A 25,335-nucleotide genomic window follows, 5' to 3' on the forward strand; every position below is an offset into this window, starting at 1 on the left:
CTTATCCAGAACTGACAAAAAATTAATGGATGGTATTTATGTGAAGGCGCATACTGTGGCAAATGTAAAAAAAATTCATAACATAACCCAGCAACAGGTAAGTACAATGTGCAATGGTCAGCATGTCCTCCGCCTTGTAACATGTTTTGCCAGCATAGGAGGCCTCGACTATCGTACCGACAACGTCGACCATGACAGCTATAGTATAGCTATAGGAAGGACACATCGGACAGTATTAGAGCCACAACGAGGCCTACAGCTATTAGTACATGAAAATGCTTTGGCAAGGAGGCAGCCTTTGACAGGTCTACATGGGGGGGGGGGGGCACACACACCAGCGTGCACACACTCAGACTCAGACATGTCCATCGCGGAAGTGATGATAGCGAACAGCTATGTTAGACATAGAACTTGTGCTGGGATTACACCATTACACCATTCAACAGCTTGCAAGGCTGATGAATTGACCGCCACTAATTTTAGCCTGGTATCCACCACATAGCTGATTGAAGTGGCTTTTTTCCGGCGAATGAATCCCCATTTTTCATTTTCCATTTTTCCATTTTTTTCATTCTTTTTTTTTGACACACACATGCCACACCACATACTCGGCATACACTGGCTGTTGGTAACCACCCAGGAGAATGAAAGAAGAGCTAGGAGAATGAGAAAGAGAAGAAAGACGCTCACACCCACGCTCACACACACACGCACATACACACACATACACACATACATACACACACACACATACACATGCAGCCAGAATATACAGTAGAGATATTTGAAGACCTCTCCATTCTAAACTTGAGAGCAAAAGAGGTCATGGTGTTATTAGAAGTAACATGACAAATTCCATTAATACAAGCACAGGAAATTAGTAGGCCAAAAGGACAATGATAGCGATGGCATGGACTTTCAAGCACGCGGAGTACAAATGCTATGACAATGCTTGGCAGACACTACATAGACAACGATAACGATCAAGCTTTGACCAGGACTGAAACTGCGAATCCGTACGCCGCCGTGAACATAAAATGATTGATATTATCATGCAAACTCGGATACCGAGCCGATAGTAAAATGTAACAATAATATCGGAAAGGACAAATGGGTATATCATACAAAGAATGCTATTTTCTACTTTGAAGTATTTTGAAAGAAGTAATTGGTAAGGAAATCGTGAAATTCAAGTCTCAAGTATCTACCACTGCTGGTGTACAGTGATGGCAGGCTAACGTCGCAGTGACTATGATTGTGTATGAATTAGTACACATTCTATACAGGCCTAGTTCATACACTCCATATAGGCAGATACATCGATTATTACAGGCAGCTTCAAACTCACGGCACATATCATTATTAAAGTGAAAGAGCAGCGTCGGCAAATTACGTGAAAACGGAATCTGTTATCGGAGAATGTCTAAAAGGTAAACAAGGTCAGGTGAGCTGAAGGTGATGTACACCGTAATGTGAGCGTATCCAAGCCAGGATCATGAATATACTTGTAAATAAATTTTAAAAAAAGCACATGTAGATGTCCTGAACGCCATGCCGTGATACAGCAGTCTCGGGTTTTACACTCTACTCTGATGCCATTCCGGCACGAATCGATAGGCCAGTCTTGCATTGCCTAAAGGGGATCAGTGCCCGGGTCAGTTTGGTCAGACCGTGCGCTTTGAAGCAGCAGCAGCAGCCGTGTAGGAGAGCCAACGCGAAGAAAAAGCCATTTGCTCCTGGAGAGGACAAAAGCACATTAGAAAAGAACAATCACAATTTTCAGATACTGACGTTCGCTGGCACAGCTAACTCTGTCGGCCATCGTGCAAGCAGAGAACTGTAAGTGTTTAAATTTACAGTCAAACCTCGTTAGGACAAACACTGATAAGGCGAATTTCCCTTTAGTACGAACTAGGGCCAATCCTATGGTTGGCCAGGCATCATATCAAGTCAAAATATTATTCGTTTACGACAAACTCCTGTACGGCAAACTTTCGTGAAGACAAACTAATTTCAAGCGTGATTTGAACAAAATCAGCGTGTAGTAGAAACTTTGGGTCTCCGTGGATACGCTGGCTGTAGTCTTTCCGATAGTTCGGTCTCCGTGGATACGCCGCTGGCTGTAGTCTTTCCGATAGTCGAGGCCTCTTGCACTCGCAACACATGTTACAAGGTGGGGGACATGCTGTCATGAATTCGTTGCACATTGTACTTACCTGTTGCTAGGTTATGTTATGAAAAAATGTTTTACATTTGCCACAGCATGCCCCTTCAAATAAATACAATCCATGTGATACGCATAATCAGATTGAGTATGATATGCATATCAATTTTTTGTCAACTCTGGATAAGAAGAACTCTGGATAAGACAAACAAACGTGTTCGTCCCTTGAAGTTCGTCCTAACGAGGTATGACTGTATACGCGTGCGTTCAACCTCGCATTCTCGGTCTACGCCAATAGCGGTTGAGATTGCGGTCATCACGCGCTCAGTGACCCCACACGATATACTGAACAAAAATGTCACACTTGAACATGCGCAGACACGCCTTGCCCCGACGGTGACAGCAATGGCCAGCCCGAGAGTGAATCCTCCGTCATCTTCCCGGTCCTCTCTTGTGCGTCATGTCCTTGGTACTACAGCTCCATGTTGCCCACCTGCCTACATGACAGTAATGTGTTCATACTGCATGTGCTGAAGTATTCCTAGGCAAAACTGTTGTACTCTGACCTCCAGAAGCACTAGCAATGAACACCAAACTGTTGTCCTTCTGACCTCGACGCGTCCCTTTTGGTGCTGCGCTGTGCTTTAGGCGTGCCGCTGTGTACGGATCGAGCGTGGACTGCACGGGCTGCGCTACTACTGCGCGCATGCGTGCATGCATTAAATAACCAACCCGACGACAACACATTCAAACAGACCCGATGTGCCCCATCAGTCCGAGTATTACTGGCAATTTCATAATTATGCCCCTGTCTTGGATTTTCGGTCTTTGACCACTTGCTGGTGAGCTGATCTACTCACCTCCCACCGCTTTAGGAGCTGCATCTGCGCCTTGATCCTTGAAGGGTGGTGGCGTTCCTACGGATGCGGAAAACCCGGCTTCCAGCCGAGTCTCACGCGAACCGTGAAAAAAAATTTTTTTGGTTACATTACCGTAAAATTCCGTAAATAAGCCCCCCCCCCCTAAATAACGCCCATGTCCGATAATAAGCCCAGTTTTAGACGGTGTACAGTTCAAGTCCGTTTTAGCGCCCATGCCCGAAATAAGCCCAGGACGTAAAGTAGACAAGTGGTGTACCTGTCAAATCTGTAATTTATCGCTACATTCTTGGTTACGACCAAATTTCCAGCTGTGGTTTGATGTACCTGCACCACGCTCAGTGTGAATGGTGGTTCACTGAAACTAGTGGGTTGCTGATAGATTGATCTTCTGCAGATTGCGTCCGAAATAACGCCCATGCCCTAAAATAAGCCCATGCCCAAATATACGCCCGGTTTTGACGCTCTGCAAAGTATACGCCCGGGGCTTATTAACGGAATTTTACGGTATTGCCATAGGCGGGTGAAGAAATAACTTCTGAAGTATATACACCACCAAATGGATTTTATCCAAGGACTGCTAGGGTGCTACAGGCTGGACGCTAATTACAAAGAATCTAACATAGCGGTACATGTACATACACCGTGCTCCAGATGTACAGCATAGAGTCATTGAAATGAGCAGCAGTGAACGTGGAAAGTGACACACAGTGTGACATCATTGTGATGTACATGGTATAGTTGTGAGAGACTGTGACACGTTGCACAAAATGGCACAACATTGATTAGCGTATCTGAGTGCTAACTGGTTGTACCGTACTAAGCAAATATTTGGCTTCATCTTTCACATAATATGGATCCAGCTACACCGAATGCATTCTATTTTTGCATCGCACTCACACATTCACACGCCCGCCCGCCCGCCACCGCTCGTGTCAGGCCACCACCATGCCTCATTATACCAGGGTGGCAGAGCCTGGATTGAGAAAAATTGAAGTCACACAAAACACAGAAATGTCGCTTACCCTTGTGACACTGCCTAAGCCGCTGACACAGTGCTTCAGCCGGCAATGTCCGTCAGCAGCTCCTGCCAAGTGCCTCGGACAACGAGTGCACCCATGTGACCAACATGCACACTCCTTCTTGTGCGCAGCAGCTGCAGCAGAGCGCTCACAAGGCCAGCAAAACCACTGATGTGCTGGCCGGGTGTTGACGAGGTGGCTGGCTGACCGGTGCGGGCAACTTGCTTTACACCGGTTCTATCGTGCTGCTCTGAGGTAGATGCCATGCCCAGAACACGACACACGTGAGCCAGCGTTGCGTGCACATCCTGCGTCTCCACACCAAAGAACAGACCACCGCTGTAGCATAGGATCTCGGCGAATATGCTCTGCAGGTGTGCCGAGTTGAGGCACAGGCGAGTGAGCGGCGTTCCAAACACAGTCATGTCCGCATCGCTCAGGATACGCTGCTTGCGATGCAGCGGCACAGCGTAAACGTGTAGCGACACGTTCAGCGCCCACGGTCGCTGTTTCAACAGCTCATTGGCTTCTAGTGGGCTAACAAGTATAACGTATTCGTCATCGTCTTTGTCTTTGTTACGCACGACTAGCAGCCATTCCACGGGCCTGAGGAACTTATCCATTACACAGGTATTGGCTGCTCTGCTGGAGGAGAGAGCTGAAGTAGCATGTGTGTTAGGTGGCCCTGCTGCTAGCTTGATGGTGCAGCTGAAGGATCGCGTTGCATACAGGTGCTGGCTCCGGTCTCGACTGCGAATCACTGCGGCATGCTCTGCGCACTGCGCCAACGAGGTGTCACGGAGGCACTGCCACAGTGGCTGCATGTACCGAGGCAGCGTTGCCGGCACAACACCAGTACACACAAGAGACTCAAGGTCGCGACTGCACTCCTCCTGATGGTGCAGTACACTGGGAAGTTCCTGACGATGGCGCTCCGACTCGGTTTCCTTCTCCATTTCACGTTCCTGCTCCTCATCAAAACGATTAGAATAGAGCTTGACCGCCGGAACAAACCTTTGACACTCCCTGGAGATCTTCTCAACACTATCCGCGGGATAGTGCTCGGCTTGTGCGGTGATGAGTTCCTGAATAGTATGCAGTCGCCGCTCTCGACCATACAACTGCTCAAGAGTGGTGCTTTCGCTCATGGGGAACTCGCGTGCAAGAATCGTCATTTCTGCACTTTGCTGCTTCTGTTGATTCTCTTGTTTCTGCTGCTGCTGCTGCTGCTTCTGTTTCTGTCTCTGTTGTTGCTGCTGCTGCTGCTGCTGCTGCTGCTGCTGCTGCTGCTGCTGTTGTTGCTGCTGTTGCTGCTGCTGCTGCTGCTGTTGCTGTTCCAAACTCCTGTATGTGCTTGAAGCCGTTGAAGCTCTAGTTCTTGCGCACTGGTTCCGGGCAAAAGCAAGACCCTGACATGCCCATGAGTAGAAGCCCTCCTTTGTTGTCGCTATGCTGTTGGCAAACGACCAAAGGAGAACATGCTGGTTGTGAATGGTGTCCTCCGCGCCCAGCTTGCACTGCTTTCTGATTAACAGGTCCACTTCAGGTGGTGCCCAGAAACTGAGCGAGTGACCGGCACCGAGTAGCCGCAAGCGCATGCACGCCTGCACCAGCTCGTCCCGTCTCAGCCCCCTGCCCAGTGTGACTGCTGCGTGCGTTCCAACGGGCATCGGCAGGTCGGTGCCGCGTGTGTGCGAGTGATCCAGATACACCAAGCAGCTTCCAAGATTGTCGGCAAACGGGCTCAGCTCCAGCCTGCTGGAGTGCGAGGCTCCGCGGCCGACCACGCACAGCTGATTGCGAGCGTCGAAGTAGACCGCGGCCTGCTTGTCGTAGCGCAGTGCAAGCCAGCTCTTTGCCACCTGTAGATTGCTGCAGTCCAGTATGAACGCCCCTGCATCTATGAGCATGCTGGGCGCACTACTACTGTCTGAGATGGCCTCCAGTTCGCTCAGCAATTTGCGTCCACTGCATAACGCTGTCAGTCGGCGATAGCGATCATTCTCCGGTGACAGGAACAGATTGCACACGTGTGCGTTGGTGTGCAGCAACTGGGCCAGGTCCTGCTGAAGATTCGACCCCGGCAGAAGATGATGAGTATCGTTCGTGCCGCTGAACCCTGTCAACGGTTTCCCCCGTGGACCAAGTACCAAATCCCAAGCATTGCCGACGAGTTTCCGCGGGAATGCCTTGACGTGGTGCGGGAAGACGAAGTGATTGACGTAGAAGTTGATCACGTCGCAATGGAGCGAGAGGAATGGGTAAACGTGCAGTCGGAAACAGGAGTAATCGGCCAGGTTGATTGTACTCAGCACACGGATCCTATCGGGGACATCACCGACGTCTGCGGCGGCTACCCAAGAGTCGTACACGGCGTTACTCGACTCGCTGTCATCGGCCCACAGACGTTGCATCACCATGGAAACCTGCTCCGTCGTCAGGCCGTAGTGATAATAGCTGAGCAGTGTCAGTAATATGGCCACGTCCGCATGACCAAACTCCGTGCGCTCGGCTGCCACGTCTTTGGCGCGGAACGGCACGGCCGTTTGAATGCCATGATCCTGCATCATGGATCCTTGCTCTGTGCTGGCCAGTAACCCGTACTCCACACGGTATCGTTTCTTCAGACACGTCAGCAGAACATCGTGGGAGAGTAAGCCGCTGAGGCAGAGAACAGCAGGCCGCAGCGCAGCAGGCGTGATTGAATTGAATCGTCCTATGTGATCTGCGTCGAGATTCTTACGGAGAATGAATTCCTTCAGCCACGTTCTATCGGCGTCTGGCATGCTGGTGAGTCCAGCGGTTATATCACAGTCAACAAGAACACCCTGAAGAACCTGCCCATCTAACAGGTCTTCCAGCACAGCACTGCACAGCTCGCTGTAGAAATCTGCCTGATCCGACGACTGCAGGATGCGAATGGGACTGAACTGGTGACGATTCTTCGCTACAAAGCTGATGGCAGTTGGATATCGGGTGTGGATGTCTGCACTGTGCCTGCACACGCTGCTCAGAACAGCTTCGGCCATTCTCCAGCGCAGGTCAGCGCCGTCTGGATACTCTGCCGCACCAATCGGGTACACGAGCTTAAAGCGATGGTGGAGAACTTCATCAGCCTCGTCAAGGAGATCACGAGCGTTGTCAGACGTGTACTGTAGGAGCTCGCGGAGCCTCTCGCTTACGTCTACTGCCTGCTTGCAGCAGCTCTCAACAAACTGCAACTGCATGGAGAGAATGTGCTCGCGAACAGTTGCCAAGATACCACCGTTGCGCTGGCAACGTTTCAAGCAGGTGAGCACCGTATCCACCTGCTTCGCCGATAATGCAATGTCACGACGACATGGCAACGACATGACGCGGCGATCTAGCAATCCACCCAGTTTGAAGACTAGCTGATTATAGCTGGTGTTGAATAGTGAGGTCAGTGAAACAAGCCGTACCAAACTGTTGCCGTCTGCAAGTTCCGCGGCAACAATCGGCATGATGATACTGGTCTTGCCCTCTCCCATATTTAGCTGCATCACCGCATTCGCGGCCGCGCTCGGCTGCATCATCTCCATAGCGACGATAACCTGCTTTGGCCGAATGCATATGTTGTTCTCCAACTCGAATAGCAGCCAAGCAGGGCGTTGGCTTGGCGACCAGTTCAAATGCGCTCCATGGCGACGCTCAGCAAGGAAGCGGTCGAAGTTGCCCGTTGAGGACGTCAGATACGATAGCATCCGTGTTAGCTGTTGATTGTGAACCTGCAGCATGGCAAGACCTCCGATGCAAGACATCATGTGCACAGAGAACTGCTCATTGACAGAAAACATCGTGGATGGTCTGCTGTGACAGACTTGTCCAGTGCGACCGGTAAGATCTGGGTACAAGGTGAGAGGATGGCATCGCAGAAGTAGTCCAGATGCACGCATCGCCTTGGCACCGTACGATAATCCACACGTCTCGTCCATTGCTGTTTGCAGCTGCTGCCAACTCTCGGCGATCTCCAGCTGACTGTACTGCAACCTTCGCACCGTGTCATCGTAGTAATCCAACCTTTGGTCATCTTCGGACTTTGAGTTGGAACTCCTGGGACTTGCGGCTTGGATCTGCACTAGGGCCTCGGTGCTTCTTCGCAAATCTTCCAGAGTGTCCCGGGCAATGGGATCGTGTACAGTGTCACCCTCGCCTGCGGACGCAGCACAAGCAGAGTTGTCGTGTGTCGACGTGTTCAAACACGACTCCATTGCATGCTGCAACGACAGCAGTCTATCCGGTGAAGTACTCGACGACGATGCTGCAACAGAGTCGCTGACTTGTCCGAGTGAACCGTTGGTTTGGTGCACACGCTGTGCATCTGACTGCCAGGCTGAGGCAAGGCGTACAAGTACCGGATAGTGCTCGGTGCTATAGCACACCGATAGTGGGTGACTTGACGGACATGCAGTTCCATGAGTATAGCTGGTGACGACACGGTGCCTCGCATTCGTCGTCAGCCTGGGAAGTCTGCTGAGAGCTAAGGCAATCTGATGCAAGTACTCACAGAGAATGTTATGCTGGTTGATTTGCTGCAGTTGGCGCATCAACTCCTGATGGTACCCTGGCTTGTCGAATGGCAGCGTGCCTCTATGTTTGGCAAAGCGGATGGAGGGAATGGCAGGTGATTCTTGCTCATATCCGTATACTGCGACAGCTACAATGCCATAGCCTTGGCGGCAGTCTTCCTCCACCATTGCTTGGATTTTCTTAGCTTCCTGGACTGCCTTGGCTTCTTCGGCTGCCTTTGCTTCTTTGGCTGCCTTGGTTTCTTGTGGTGTAACTACTGCACGAGGAGTTTGTGCAGCATCAGCCACGTTACCTGCAGCACTGCCAGAAGTGACGCTATCAACGCTTGTGCTCGTCTTGGTGAAGTTGTCAACAAAGTCTCGAGGTGAAAGCACAGGTGCGCTCACGGGGAACGACGTAGACGCGGGGAGGATCACTGCTTTGCCGGCGCAATGCAACGCAATGAGGGTATTGATCAACACTGCGTTGGTACTCGGACTTGCCAAGTCACTATTCACATCAGGAGATGACTCTAAGAGCTTGTCATCACCATTCAGCAGATAATCCAGGAATGACAAGCGCAACATTAGCTCGAGCTCGTTCTCTGTCATGCTGGTGTGTGGACGCCGGGCCGCTCCAACTCTGCCTGGAGTGCGTCCTCGTTCAGAATTTCCCGTGTCTCTCTCGGCATGGATGTCATTGATGAGCTGGTGCACATACATAAACTGGTGACGCAGTCCTTGGTTGCGTGCGGCTACACTGCTGTCATCTTCTTCATCATCATTATCATCATCATCATCATCATCCGCTTCAACATCGTCGCCAGCGTGGCCGCATACCACATGGGCCCAGCTGTCACATGCACCCGTGTTGGTCATCCGCACAGGGGACAAGAAATCTATGAAACTGACCGCTGCCGTGATTTCTGTTGCTGATGCTGCTGCTGTTGGTGTTGCCACTGATGCTGCTGCTGCTCTTGGTGTTGCCCCTGATGCTGCTGCTCTTGGTGTTGCCACTGATGCTGCTGCTGCTCTTGTTGTTTCTGCTGTTCCTGTTGCTGCTGCTGCTCTTGGTATTTCTGCTGTTCCTGTAGCTGTTGCTGCTGTTGCTGATGATAGTTTCCCCAAACTGAGTAGCGATTTGTGCAGCACATCGTAGCTGGGGATACATTCCAGCACACATCTCCTGGTAGCAATCATCGAGGCAACCTGCTGCACTCGCGACAGCTGACTGCATGACGCCGGGAAGCAGGATGCGACGGTGGAACAGGCAGCGGCTGACACTGGGCAAGTGACGTTCTGCGGATGGTCCTGAAGCTGTGCCATTAGTGGATAGCCTGCACAATGCAGTGAATACGCTTGGCAGGACAGAAACAGCTCGGGCGAGCACTTCTCACTTTGCCCGCTTCTACTGTCTTGCTTTTCGGAAGATTGTGAGGCACTGTGCGTTGAGTCGAAAAGAAACGAAAGCTGCTTGCTGTGCTTCAGAAGCCGATCAACTTGAATAGCATACGCATCTGATGCCGAGTATGAGCTGAGACCTGGTGGCCACTGAACCGTTTGACCAATGAAGTTCCTCTCGGGATAGGGCGAGCGCTTGGGTGAGAGTCTGCGAACGTCTTGGAGCAGTTTGCGTGTGCTGTCATCGTACGGTTGGCATGACCAACAGCGGGCGGATTGTAAGATATTGAGAGCCGCCTCCAGACCCGTCAGACCGGTGAATGGGTCTGGATTTGTGGTCGACGTGACCGCATGCAGAAGAGCCAGAAACAGCCAGGCCGCTCTATCAAACGGGCCCGTCAGCTGTCGCAAGCTGGCGTTGAGCTCATAGCGGAAGAACGGCGGCTTCCGCAGAGCGTCGCTGTCGATCAGCACCGGTACAACAAGTGATGTGTCTAGATAATGCTGCCTGCCTCTACGCATACCTGCTCCATGTGGTACTATGATGCAGCGCTTCTTTTCGGCACCCGCACTGCGTTCATGCTTGCATTCGGTCAGCACGAGGTAGTTGCGCAGGCCAAGCAGAGTACCAATGGCTTGGTCAGTGTCCACCAGCCAACCTCGATGCTCCACGCTCTCCAGCCGCGACTCACCGCCACTGATTGCGTAGTTGAACGACAAGCCCAGTCGTGGCATGCGCACCAGCACGTCCTGATCGGCTTTGAGCCACAACTCCATGTACTCCTCTCGCTGCAGTGGAGACAAGACACTGATGAGCTGTTCAGCCAGAGCACACTGGTTGTCCAGCAAGGTGACACCGACAGGAATTCCCGGCGGACATGGATCTGCTGGATTGAGCTTTCGGCTGAGCAGGTCTAGTTCGAAGGCCACATCCAGACAGTGAACATCATTGGTGAAATCCTTCACCAGCATTGGTCGGAAGAGCAGAGACAATCCCCTCCTATCCAGCCACACACTGTACGTGTCTAGTAAGCTCAGTTGGAAATCATAGGTGTCATTTGTCTTGAACCAATCAGCGGGGATGAGCTGAAGCTGCTGACGTCCGGTGATTTCGTAGACGTGAAGTTGAGTGGCACAGTGCATCCATGACACAGGCGGCATCGGGTCGATTTCATCATCACTGTCGCTGTGGAAATCCTCGGCCACATGCCTTTCTAACCAGCGGCGCAAGTCCAATCTTCTCCTTGTCCTGGATGTTCCCGACTTTACCTGAGCAAAGACAAACTGGCGGCCGTTTGTTTTCTCCGTGATGTAGCCGGACTCGCCACGGGGACTTGGAAACGGTTTGACACAACCGTGCACGCCGGACGAGCCGAAGTGACGTTTGTACGTGCTATGCTTCCGAATGCCATCCGGCAGCGATCCTTGTGGTTTGCCGTCAACGAACAGCTGGCCAGTCCTCAAGTTGATGTCGATTACACTCTCGGTGATGTCCTGGACTTTCCAGCCCACGATCAGCCATAACATGGACTCAGCACGGAGTTCGTAGCGACAGGCCTCTCCAGGCGCGAACACTTCACCAACAAAGCTATCCAGCTCATCAAACGGCATTCCACACTCATCACTCTCCTCCAAGCCACTCTCAATGACACGAACAAAATCATCGTGTTGATCCAGGACGATATTGGACAGGAATTCTGCAACACTGTCCTTGCGGTGATCCGCCACATTCTCGCAGTACACCGTCGACAAGTACAACCAGATATAGAGTGGCAAGGATTCCTCGTCGTCGTCCAGTTTGACTGCATGCACGTACGTCAGCAGGCCATACCGCGCAATCCTGGCGATCTTGGCCGGCAGCGTAGCGTTGTCCGCGGCCGTCTGACGTGCGTCGCCACTATCGGCGTAAAGTATTTCTTTGACTTGGCGTATCCAGCGCATTGCGAGGTGGCGACAGCGCTGCAGAACGGCTTGCAGATGAGCTACTTGGACGACGTCTGCGGAGTCCCAGTCGCGGTAGATGTCGTACATGCGGTTAGTGAGTAGTACCACCGACCCCAGTGTGAGATCATGTTGCCAGCTGTCTGCTACGCTGTCCAGAACGGCATTGAGCTCGGATACCATCTCGCGCACAAAGCCGGTATCGATGCACGGCTGATGAGCTGCTCGCAGAGAGCTGCCGAACTGAGCACTGCCTGCTTGCCACACCGCTTGCTGTAGAAGTGTGTAGGTGTCGGCGTTGTGCAGCACGAGTGTGCGCTGGTGTATGCCACGCAAGATATTGTGCCACTGCAGCCTCTCGCCGGCTCGCAGGCTGCCAAACGCAACAAACTCGTTGTGACTGAAACTGGCCGGGCATTGCGACTGCAAGGCAATCACTTCACTCTGCTGGTGCCTGGTGCCGGTCACGAACGTTTGCAGCGATGCAGTTTCCGTGCGTCGTGAGCAGCAGCGTTGCACATCCTCAAAGGATACGTCCACTTTGTCTATGCGGATCCCGTCCACGCACATCACCTGGTTGAGGGTGCACGGCTTGACGAAATCGTCTACTTTCTGGTAGCGCAGTGGCAAAGACTGATGCTTGATGCCGCGTGTTGAGCCTAGGCACACGCTGTACGCATCGCTATGGCTGTCATGTCCACTTGAAGTCATGAAGAGTTGCAGGTCCAGTGCTGGGCCTGGCTTGATGAAACTGCGCCAGCAGCATTTACAACTCCTCTGCTGGAACCGCTCAGCATCATGGCCGCACACGAGTCTGATCATCAGATTCTCGTAGTAGTAGATCGTGTCTCGCCACTGGGCAATCTTGGAAGGGATGCACGCTTCAAATATTGCCGCCCGCTGCTGGTGCGGTCGAGTGGGAAGTCTGGATATGTATACCGATTCCGTTCTTTTCTCCATGTGAGCGCCCAGCTCACATGCTCTGCAGGCAGGATCATGCACCTTGGTAGGTTCCCCGCGGACGTTCTTACGCCAGGTATACGTGTGTTCCATGGATTCCAGGAGTCGCTCATCCGCTTCCATCTTGCGTAGCTGCTCCATGATTACTCCCTCGTGCTCCTTCTGTCGCTTCTGTTCAGCGGCATCGACCTCCTGTAGCTGAGTGGTCATGGCTGAGCTATGCTGTGCAAAGCGTACAGAGAGCGACACGCTGCATGGCTGGTAGGTCTCGTGCCGGGCGTGGTTGTACTCCAGCGGGCCCGAGCGGAATCTGGCGTTACGCCGCCGCTTGCGGAAGTACGCCTGCACCTGTGCCAGGATGTTCAGCTGCCGCTTGTCCGGCACCAGTATGGCGTCGAGGAGGTCTTCACGCACGTCTGTCAGGTGATCTGTCAGGTCAGGATAGATCTCCGTTACGTGCATGTCACACAGGGCAGCGAGAACAGCTCCCGTGAGCAGTGCACGGCTGACACGCTCCGGAGAGTCACAGACGGTACGAGATATCGCCTTGTTGGTACCGACCAGTACGTTTCGATACGTCTTCAAGTCGCACCGCACCTTCTCCAGGTCTATGGGCACTTCCTGGCGGCGCTCCCACCGGTCAAACACGTCATTCTCAAAGTCACGGATGATGTAGTTGGCCTGGGCGTGCGTGACACAGTGGTCCTCCTCCTCCAGCGTACTAAGCATGGTGCGGTCGCCGTTTTCATCGCGTCTTATCGATCCTCGCCTCCACTCAAATGAGCCATCACCAAGCTTCTTCGCACCATCCAGCATAAGCGCTAGCTTGCTGGCAAATGCCTTCAGTGGCAAGTGTGTGTCATCCTCGCATGGACAACAACTTGGTGAGAGTCTAGCCACCCTCTGTTGTTCATGAGCCTTCACTTCGTCGCTCCAGCTGGTGAGCGCTTTCCGATTCAGCTCCTCGACACCTTCAGTCAGGGCTTGCAGAGTGTCGAGGACGTGGTGTGTGAACTCTGTCCCTGGTGTGGAGTCAAGCAGAGCATCCAGTTTGGCAATACGGCGGCTGATCTTGCACAGGACCTGCTGCAAGAGGTCATCAGAGTTGTTCTGCTGGCACAGCGGATGCCGAGTGAAGACGAACATGAATCGGAGCATGGCGGTTTTGTAGAGCAGAGTACCGTTCTGTACACCGTGACAGCACACCAGGGTCGAGTGGAGAACAGACTTGAACGCCAGCCAATCAGCATTCCTTCGCCGCCAGACCTCGTCGCCTTCACTGCAAGATGTCGACGAGAATTCCACCCTGTCACGTATCTTCTTGGTCACCGCCTGTGTCACCGTGTCAGCAAAGCCGAGGGCATCTAAGACACCCAGTAACCACTCAAACACAAAACGAGGTGATGGTACATCATCGTCGTCGTCGTCACGAGCTGCACGTGACTTGCTCCGGAGGTGAGCGAAGTTGTGGCGTTGCAGGGCAGCCAGCTGCTTCAGAACGGTATCGGACGTGACGACATTCAGCGGAACACAGAGTGAGCTCTGCGGTACGGCCACAGTCAGAGGCTTGCCACTGGGACACGTCGTTACGGCTTGCTTGGGCGGCTGCACGTGGTAGGCCCTCACAACAATAACATCGGCGGACAGCTTTGCGAACACCAGCACTGTGTTGTGCTTACTAAGGTGAACTGGCATGGCATCATCAACATGTAGTTCACAGAGTGATGTTTTCAGCAGGTTTGCGTCAGCGTGGCGAAATGTATTCCACTTCTTGAGCATAGCAATTATATTTCTAGGCAGGATTTGTTCATTGATTCTTGCAAACACTTCCACGGCAGCAGACCTCGCAAAGCCGGTTCGGATTTGTTCGTTGATTCTTGCAAACATCCCCGAGGCAGCAGACCTCGCAGCGCCGGTTCGCTCAAGCGTGGAATCGTCACTATCGTCTGTTTCCTCCTCCTCATCATCAGTTTCCAAACGATCATCTGACTGTAATCGCCGAGGTAAGAAAACAGTGTTTATGGCATCACTGCCGCTCAGCCAGCTGCAACCGGACAGTAACCGTCTGCATAACTCGTCATTCGGTGCCATGGTTGCTGTACCTGGTGAGTTGCCATGGCGACGGGCTGTGTTGCCGCCATCATCGGCCGTGCGCAGTACTGAAGCCATTGCTGAGAGAGGCCGTCTGGTATTCACTCACGTCGATGACGCACCAGTACAACGTGGCAGCATGCTCCACGCACGAACCACTAGAGCATAGAGATCGGACTGGTGATGGTGGACTGGGAGAAGTTACTCTCAGAGTGATTGTGTTGCTCTGGATGGTGCCAACAGCTGATGCCCACAACCACTTGCTGCTGCAATCCTGCAGACGTACAGAATTAGAAAAAGATACCTCGTTTAGGAGCAGTCAGTAAGTATTGATATATTCTCACGAAACAAACTATTTTTGTTTGACCCCCCCCCCTGCCATACACATACACACACATACACACACTCCGACTAAAGTCGTTTCATGCTTTTTTTCATCACCTAACATGGGATCTGAACCCGCACTGATGAACTGCATGCAGTCCCTCGATGGTGGAGTCGATACACATTGCATACATGCACATTCTACCAAATTGCTTTATGTTATGAGTTTCTGATCCTGGCATTAAAAAGCCCTTATTTGAATATTTGGATGAACGATGGCAGCCAGCTCTCTCGGACGGCACGGTACGGGAAATGTACGGGTTAGAGCACCAGGCATGGTGCGTCACATGACGACGGCCCAACAACACAGACACACAGACACACACATACACATAAACACCCACCCACACGCACATAAGCACACGCACATAAGCACACGCACACAAACACACACACAGATACGCAATAAAGCATTGCAGACCCTGGCTAGCGCCAGACACTACCATTCGTACCGTCTTTTGCATAGCTTAGGGAATTATAAAAGATACTGCATGCACAAAAGCTGTCATGCTGTGTCAATCAACTTGCCACATACTTGCAGCTATTCGGCATAGTACTCCGTACCTTAATGCATGTGCTTTGGCCGTTGATCGTGCTTCCGAGCTAGGTGCTCTTCTGGGTTTGCGTACAGCTGCCGGCACGGCCCAGCTCTTCAACACAAACACACACCACTGTGCAAGTGTGTGGGTAAGGTGTGTATGCAGCCTAGAATAGCACAACGCACGCACCCGAATGTACGTGCACACACACACACACACACACACACACACACGCGCGCGCGCGCGCGCGCGCCAGCCCAGGCAGCAAGGTAGAAGAGTCAGTGACAGTGAAAGACGGTGTACATGCCAGCTACAATGAACTCAGTTATTGCGACTGCCATCGCAGTATTCACTCTGCGAGCAGTAACAGAAGAGCAAGAGTCCACAATCGCCCAGAGTGCGCAACTTCACTGATCAGATCTGGGACGGCGAAATCCGTGTTGCACGTCATAGTGCGACATCATGAGTAGGGGAAGTGTGTTTGGGTCTGGGTCTCGTCGACGGAATGACGCAAGTGCGAACCCAAGAATGACGTACATCACGGATTGCGCCGTCCCACAACCCCATCCCTCTGGGGGATTATGGACTTTTGGTGAGAGGGACAGCAGTGGTTGGTTAAATCGGTCTACCTGGTGCTGTGGAATTTTTACTCTAAGGGGCCTTCCGTAAATACCGATATTTATTTAGAAACGAAAACTAGTCGTTTCTCCCTGAGAAACGAACACATACAAATGGTACATACTAGTATCGATATTTTTGGTCTTTTTTCTGGACATGCTCACGCATGGAAAATGTGCATTGACATTTTTCGAGAAACAAACAGGCGCTCCCCTCCCCCCTAAACGACTAGTTTTCGCTCCTAAATAAATATCTATATTTACGGATGGCCCCTAAGTGGAATCCATTTTAGAAACGCCTTTTAGCTCGTATATACACTGTAGTTCACATACACACTGTAAAAATGGACCACCAGCAGTGCTTAGCGGATGCAAGTCCAGCGCCCCGTGGCTGCTTGACTTCTCAACGGACTTCAATGTCCGCAACAGCAGTACAGTAAAACTTGTCAAGGCGACCACTCGGATAAGGCGACCACCTACCCTAGAAGACGACTGAAACCAGGATCAAGGGATGCTTTTCCAGTCAAATGACCCTGGATAAAGAAGACCACCTGTTAACTGAGATCACATTTTTGAAGGTCCCTTGAGCGGTCGTCTTAAGGCGCGTTCGAATCGTCACTCTTTGACTTTTCGTGGAGATTCGTTTTTCTGAAGAGGTGGCCTTATTGGCCTCTTCAGAAAAACGAAGCTCCTCGAAACTCCACAACCTCACCCGATGGGAGAGGTGGATTAGTTTCGAAGAGTTTGGAATAGCTACGTCACGTTGTACGTGGAGATGGTCGATCTGATCGGACGTCATCATTGCCATGACAATCCCACTGAAAACTCTAAAATGATAGAAATCTAATGGGACACTTCAACTAATCTCTTTATAAAATTTGTTTGAACAGTTGATGAAGACAATTCGAACGCGCCCTTAGACAGGTTTCACTGTATCTTTACTACACATAGCCGGTACATGCATGTCAGCGGATGGTAGTGTTTGGTCATCATGCACGAAATTGATTACCGCATTTTCCCGAGCAGAAGCTGCATTTCTAAAACACCAGTAATTCAACCAAAACAAGTCAATGCATTGGCTTGAACTACGATGGTAAAATGAACGGTGATGAACAGGGTGAATATTCTGCATTTCGTGGCACAATATGCGTACAGCTTATTGATAGCTTGCATAGCCCTCGGTCCTACTGGTAGGACCATCATACACAGACATGCTGTACGCCGGTCTCTGTTCGCACATTGACCTAAAACTTGATCCTAAACTGTTGCTAAAGGGGCTAATGAAGGATTCCACAATTTGTAGACGTGATCGTACAAAGCGTAATATGAAATTCTATGGCAACAGCCCATGGTAACCATGGAAACAGAGTATGGAATTTTGTATTCCACGGCCATGGTAGGCTGAGAAAAACACTAGGTCCTCACCACGATCGATGTGCCATGGTCAAAATTCTAGCGCTCCGACAGTAGCATGTGCGGCCATTTTGACAATTGAAAAACATTGCACATATGCTGTGTACAGGATACAGTAGGGGTGAGACGAGTATAACGGATACTCGAGAGCGCTCGCTCGAAAATTTGAAACGTGCGAGTACTCGTTTCGCAAAATACTCGAAGTATCCTGTGTACAGTGTACTGTATGCATACACATCAAGCACTTCTGTCACTCTGACCGGTACTGATAGCCCATGCAAGTGCAAAATTGTTGCTTGTCCCTACTTACCAGCAAAAGACAGTAGCTCAGACTATATTTCCTGCACTAGGCTACATGCAAGGAATACAGTCATGTGTATCCGGTGTACTACGTTCGGCGTTACGAGAATGTGTGCAGTGCATTGTTTTAAGTTGTCAGTAAAATACTCGTACTCGCTCGAATACTCGCTCGTCTTTTCAAAGAGTACACGAGTCCTCAATTTTGGCACTCGTTCACTCCTAGGATATAGTCTTGCATTTTGCGCCATTGCTTTGCCTTACAAAGACCTCACCTCAACGATTGTTTCAAGAAAATTCTCGACCAAAGGCACTTTTGCAGCCTGATTTCTTGGGTCCTACCGGTAGGACGGCATGCAAGCTATCACAATGCTCCGGAAAGTACGTACGTGCAGAATATAAAATGTTTGCAAGTACTGCGTTGCAAGCCAGTCACGTGTGAAGAACAGTACTTTCCTTCAGAAGCCAATTATTATTATTTCTGTGACGCTAGAGAAGTCAGGAAGGTGCCGGTATATGGGGACATGCCAGCGTTACTGTCCATTTCAAAACTATAGACGCGCACTTAGGCAAAAACCGTTATGCCAGCATCTATACCACATAAAATCTGTGATCACTTTGTGCATAATTTTTTCCAAATTGGGCGTCTGTTATCCAATCGTTTAGAAACTATATGAGAGTAATTGTGGAGCGGACCTGAGCAATATTCCGAAAACTATTCTCAAAAAGTTCCAGCCAAATTTGAAATATTTCAAAAACACTGCGCGTCTATAGTTTTGAAATGGACTGTAGGGGCGTCCGGATAATGCCAACTGGGGGGGGGGGGGGGGTTGCTGTCTGTAGGAATCCGTTTAGGGAGTGGGGGGGGGGGGGTGCGAAGCGCTGTGCTAGCCGTTACATACTGTCAGTACTGGACACTAGCTGTGAAAGAATCATTCTTCAGTGCGGCACTTCAACTTTCAAGTCCACCCGAATGACCGGAACAAGAAAATCCAGTCTGGAAAACACCTGAACCTCAAACCTCAAATAAGTCAAGCGATTAGGTACTAATAGTTAGTTGCGATGTTGCCGCATAGAGATGTCAGCGCCTGTGGCTTTCATACCTTTCAAAGTGTAGCCCTAACTATTGATTTGTTTTGAAATTTTCTGTTGAAGTTTCGTTCTACAGTCCATTCATAAAAAAAGATGGGCCTTGGCTCAGGCAAGCTCCCGTAAATAATTGGAAGAAGATTCCATGGGGTATTGCAGAAAAATTCTAAAGAAAAACTCAAAGCTTGACCCATTTATAGCCGAAAGCTAGACGTCCATATTTTTATGAAAGGACTGTAGACACTTGATGAACAGCTACACCTTCACCTCTACTGCTCTAGCAGCACAGCGGGGTTTTTTGGCCAACATGTACTACCCTCTCCGTGTCATTGTAGCTTGGTGTGTTAAAGGGGAAGTTAAGGCAAAAATCAAAATTTCACCAGTTGTAGTCTTCGGGGTGCTGAGTCGAATGGTCTTGGTCCGAGAAAGCTGAGACGCTCCCTTCCTACTTGAATCCCAATCGAACTCGCGCACTTCCACCGAAACTGGGTGACTGCGCCCTACGAGATGGGGATTTGTATGCAAAATGTCACTAAAAGCGCCATTTCGTTCTTGTAAAAGCACGGATGACCGCGATTGGCCCATATGTTGTACTTCCTTCGCGTCATTAAAATTGTCGCTTCGCACATCGCAATATTTGTGACTTGGCTCGTCTTAGTCAGACTGTCGGAATCGCTGTTTTCTGTGTTCGAACACTGGTATGACCCTTCCTGCGCAATGTCTACTTGTCACTGAAGCCGTGGTGGTCACGAACTTTGTCGGAGCTCTCTTCCGCAACAAGCAAGTTTATCGCGCTCCGCATTATTCCGCCCCAGAGCGCATTTCATTTTCTGGAGTTTGTGCCGTCCCACATCGTTTGCGTGGGCATTTGTCAAGACTGCAAGCTCGGGTATAAGAATCCTGGTATCTCTCCTGAATACAAACTGCTGAAGGTGACGATGGCAAGAACAAAGTGGTCTCAAATTCCTAAAATGCGCTACTTGTGGCGCATGTTGCTGCGAAGGTAGCAGGTCTGAAAACACCAACAAAATCAGCGAAGCGCTTGCCAAGGAAAGAAGGTGTGGAACTGCTTGCCCTATCCCGCTGGAAGGTCGTTACAGTGTACATGAAAAATGCTAGCTTGCCTTCATCGCCTGCCACCTGGAGGCATGGATCGCTTGAAAACGAAGTATCATGACCTGAATTTGAACGCGCGTCTTGTTCAGCGTATTGTTGAGTGCTGAAGGGTCTGCCTCAAACTCTGATGAAGACGTCGAACTTATCGGCAAGTGCAGCGAAGCAGGGGGGGGGGGGCACAAACTAAAGCTTGGTCCGTCGACAATGATCTGCCTCAATTTCTAGCTGATTTCTTTGCCCTTTGAGCGGACAAAATAATTTCGAAAAATCGCTCTGGGAAGCGAAAATTTTAATGACGCGGAGGAAGTAGTCTTTTGGACGCTGGTTCGACTGGTTTTGGTCCGAAAAGGCTGCGATGCAGCGTTCGCCCCTAATTCCCAATCGAACATGGTTGAAGAAGTGGTCACGTGCTCCTGGGTGCCAAAATCACCTGGTCACCACGCCAGCAGGCGACAACTTTCACACCAAGGTTCAACTCGAGTGACAGGACTGCACCCAAAAAAGGTCAAAACAGGCTGTAAGTTGTACCCTGCAGGCACGGTGACCAGGTGACTGGTGTACGCAGGAGCACGTGACCGCTTGTTCAACCATGTTTGATTGGGAATTAGGGGCGAACGCTGCATCGCAGCCTTTTCGGACCAAAACCAGTCGACTCAGCGTCCAAAAGACTACAACATATGGGCCAATCGTGGTCATCCGTGCTTTTATAAGAACGAAATGGCGCTTTTAGTGACATTTTGCATACAAATCCCCATCTAGTAGGGCGCAGTCACCCAGTTTCGGTGGAAGTGCGCGAGTTCGATTGGGATTCAAGTAGGAAGGGAGCGTCTCAGCTTTCTCGCCACCAAGGCCATTCGACTCAGCACCCCGAAGACTACAACTGGTGAAATTTTAATTTTTGCCTTAACTTCCCCTTTAAACCTATACACAGTAATAAGACTAGTATTCTTTGCATGTGAGGTTCTCCGACTCTTAATCTTCGGAGTGCCCTTACCTTTGCGACCGCGTAGTAGGCGTTGATTCCGCAGGTCAGGGCTGCACAGAGTGTGCGGTGTGCATCAGTGCAAACACGACTCCTTGGTTGGGGGCACTCAGAATGGACAGCCGCAAAACGTGAACGATGCTAGTAATGGTCTTCTTCTGGCTTCGCAAGCATGTCGGAAGCTGGCCGATTTACAACGACGGACACATAGCCGCTGTGTGTTGTGTCCCAGTTTACAAATAATTGGTGGAAGCAGAGCTAGCTCGCCAAGTCTACAGCATTATTGTCCCCAGTCTAGAGCTTGTACGTACACCGATCGCGGGTCAAAAGGACGGAGTAGACCTTCTTGAAGTTGATTATGATTGTGCACCGACTCCAGCTCCAGCTGCGTGGAGGGCGGTAGATCTACAATAACCTACTACGACCTGGTCAGATTCCGTTGTGTAATTGTACTTGTGTTGTAGACTCCTAAAATGCTAGATCAAACCAAAGTTAGTTTCCACTTTTGTACGCCTCCTGTAGAATCCTGTGCATGCGCACTGCGCGGCGGCACTACATGTAGCACCTAAAGATCGAGGAACTACTTCCCTTGTTAGTTGTAGTTCACGCTGATCGCGAGCAACAGCGCGACCATAGACATAGTCATTACCAGCACGGTCCGTGCGTGTTGATGCCTGATTTTTACTTTTACACCTACAATACATGTACAAACGTCGTACTCGTAGTCGTAGCGCTCACGATCACCTTTTCGCTGACTGAGGCCATGCTCTACATGTAGTGAGGCCATGGCATGAGGGTGCATCCATGATGCAACTACGGGTAACTCACTGACACTACATTTGAGCTACTTCCTCTTCTGCTCACTGGTACATGGTAGTACTAGTACTGCTAGTACTAGTAGTGGTAGTGCGCGCCTGCTCAGCTAAGACTTGTGCATGTGGCGCTTGAGACCGCAGCCTTCCCTACAGACCCCTCAGTACAGGCAAGCCATGTCGACATGTCGTGCATTCAGAGCTACAGCCAAAGAGCAATAACAAAGAGCCTGACTTTTGCCTTTTGGCTGATGACAACTACAGAAACGTTTCGATTGCGCGGGACGTTCTGAGATCTGGGGTCGGTCGACCAGTCACTCGCCAGCACACGCGGTACACCCTTTGTAGAAAAATGCATTGTAAAGCATGTAAAAATTGTTGATGGGGAAACCCCGAAACTCCGCCACATGACCGTCGAAACAGGCGAAGCGCCAGCACCCCAAATCAAGACTTTTTTATTTTCCGTGGCGGGAAATCGAGCTTTTCCTAGTATCTACAGACTGTAGAAATTCAACGCTGAGAATTTCCAACTATTGTCCGGCTTTGGTCCTCTGCCACTGACCTATCCTTTGAAGGAGAATGCTGAAACCAGTTGGTTGCTCTTCAGTAGTTCTTTCTCTATCGTATACATATTTTTGTATGTCGACACATGCCGTGTGCGACGACGTAGACACTTCTCAACACTTGAGTGACTTGAATTTGGCCATGATGACCGAATGTCATTGGACCGTGGAGTCGAGTGGAGGGCTCAGGCTCGATCGGCACAACGGGTACGTATAGCACAAGGTTAGGGCTAATGATTATATCAAGTTGTTTGCTGTGCACAACCTTGGGGCGGAATTCGGCACGAAATTCTCTGCTCGCCAACTGTTGAGTATACCATGCAATACGTAGGTTTAAACTCATGTTACAGTGCTATCACGGTTGCAACCCTCTTTCAAATGGTGACATAGCCAACAACCACATAATCCATATCAAATCTTGCCCCTTGTTTTCTTTCTAAGTGTGAAAAATAGAAATAATACCAGTCCTAATCATTGGAAAATGCAAATCACGGTCTATTATCGACACGTACTGTCATGTCGCGGACATGGAAATCCAGTCGATTGACCGGGGCCGGCGCCCTCAGCGCGTACAGAACGTTGCATGCAGTGCACATGTTGATCCAATGCGACCATCAGCAGCGCATGATAAACCGTGCTACGGCTGCATGGCCAGCGCCCTGGGGCCGCTATATGTGCGACTGGATTTCCATGTCCATGACAGTAGTACCATGCAGCCTGGTAGTGCATTTGGAGCAGGAAAGTGAATGGTAGCACTGCGGTGGTGAACACATGAGCTGATGACAACCATCGTCGTCTTGTTGGTTTGTGTTGTCTCCAGTTCATTGCAGGTTGAACGAGGAATGAACGTCTACTCTTTCTTTCCAAAACTGGCTGGGCACACGCCAATGAGACGGAAGCTAGTGCCAAACCAGTCCTTGGAAGTTTTGCTGTGCTGCTGGACTTTCAATCATCATGTAAAGTATATTCCGGTTTCTGAGTCTTCGTGTGCGCCTGAAGAGCTACACTGTGTAGAGATGTTGGAAGTTTATCCTGCTCACGACACTGCACCAAGTACAAGCATTTCCTCGGCACTGCCTGAGCCCTGTTCTGTGTTTACTGTGACCAGGAGAAGCAACTAGAAATTTGGAGCTTGAGCTGGAACGCTGGTGCTCTCTCTCTCTCTCTCTCTCTCTCTCTCTCTCTCTCTCTCTCTCTCTCTCTCTCTCTCTCTCTCTCTCTCTCTCTCTCTCTCTCCGTCACGTTCGGCCACTGTCCGAAACCGGTGCATGTGCTAGCATGTCGAAGCGCATTGTGTCTGAGTCACGTACTCACTCTCCTGCCCCTCCCTCATATGCCCAAGACAGTATGACCAACTGTGAATACAGTTCATGCCCACATGTGAACTTGTGTGGTTCTCTTGTAGTAAACTGCCACGTGTGTACTTGCACGTGTTGTGTACATGTGTGTGTGTGTGTGTGTGTTTTTGTGTGTGCGTGTGTGTGTGTGTATGTGTGTGTGCGCGCGCGCGCGCGCGTGTATCTCTGGGACTGCGTTCTCCTATTCTCTCTCCGGTGCCTTCGAGGCCCACGCAACCCTTGTGGCAGTGGCTCGACAGCACAGGGCAGGAGTGTGCGCGCGTGCATGTGTATATGTGGGTGTGTGGGTGTGCGCGCGCGTGTGCATGCGCATGTGTGGGTGTGCGCGCGTGCATGCAGATGTGTGTGTGGGGCCATGGGGGTGTGCGCACGCTGATGCTCAGCTCTCCAGAATTATGTCCGTGTGCGTAGCCAGTGTATGGTGGCAACATAGCCTTCCTTCATGTATAATTATGTGTATTCGCATACTATTTGGGATGCTTTACTGTTTTTGGTGGGATCCAGTTACATAGTTTTCTGTTCAATTATTTATGTTTATACAGCTGCTGTATTTGTAGTGCAACTTTATGTCTTTCTGCTGGTCAAATTGTCGTCTTGATGGTGTTCTAATACTGATATACATAGAAAATATTACCCTCAGAAAGTGTGCTCGTTGTGAAGTTGTCCTTCTTTGGGCTCAAACCATTGCTCGTGTATAGGTAGATACATATCAGTGGGTTCGATTGGTGGCGAGAGGTCAGCCTAAATTGTTTGGGGCGGAATTCGGCACGAAATCCACGCTGAGTACTTTTTGACGACGAGTTGCGTCGGTCTTGAAAACTCTGGCGAGAAAGCGAGGAAAATGATGTCGCTTGGAGCTTTCCGCGAAACTTAGGGCAGCTAATGCCCGCACCTTCCCAAACATTGCCTCGGAACAAGACGATACCACCAGGGAAGCTCTTGTGAGCAAGGGATAAAATAGTCTCTTTTTGGCGATATTGAGCTGAGTTTCAAATTTCCCGGGCCTGGGGTCGGATTTGGAAAATAAAAGTGCAACTTTTAGGGCTCTTTTTCGGTGCTGGCGCTTCGCCTGGAAAGTACCTGTAAGTTTCGATTGGGCCGTTCTAGGACTAGGACTAGTAGTAGACCTACTAAGTACAGGTAAGTAGTAGGACGCATCAATACAATGAGGGAATGCCGAAG

The 25,335-nt window shown here is 50.5% G+C and overlaps 1 protein-coding gene and 1 long non-coding RNA gene across 2 annotated transcripts; one reads left to right on the forward strand and one right to left on the reverse strand.

Annotated features, from left to right (window-relative positions):
• Positions 1 to 770: 770 nt before the first annotated feature.
• On the reverse strand, positions 771 to 21,985 carry LOC135829646 (uncharacterized). Its single transcript, XM_065342041.1, has 4 exons — positions 21,433 to 21,985; positions 15,932 to 16,072; positions 4,068 to 15,257; positions 771 to 1,736 (listed from the first exon to the last, which is right to left on the reverse strand). Exon 3 carries the CDS (start codon positions 15,059 to 15,061, stop codon positions 4,103 to 4,105), a length of 10,959 nt encoding a protein of 3,652 aa, XP_065198113.1. The 5' UTR covers positions 15,062 to 15,257; positions 15,932 to 16,072; positions 21,433 to 21,985; the 3' UTR covers positions 771 to 1,736; positions 4,068 to 4,102.
• An 806-nt stretch (positions 21,986 to 22,791) lies between these two features.
• LOC135829648 (uncharacterized) lies at positions 22,792 to 24,797 on the forward strand. The gene is made up of 2 exons (XR_010555882.1): positions 22,792 to 23,002; positions 23,616 to 24,797. It is a non-coding gene; the product is annotated as an uncharacterized LOC135829648 (long non-coding RNA).
• The last annotated feature ends 538 nt before the right edge of the window (positions 24,798 to 25,335 follow it).

The sequence above is a fragment of the Sycon ciliatum genome, chromosome 13, assembly GCF_964019385.1.
Source record: "Sycon ciliatum chromosome 13, ocSycCili1.1, whole genome shotgun sequence".
NCBI lineage: Eukaryota > Metazoa > Porifera > Calcarea > Leucosolenida > Sycettidae > Sycon > Sycon ciliatum.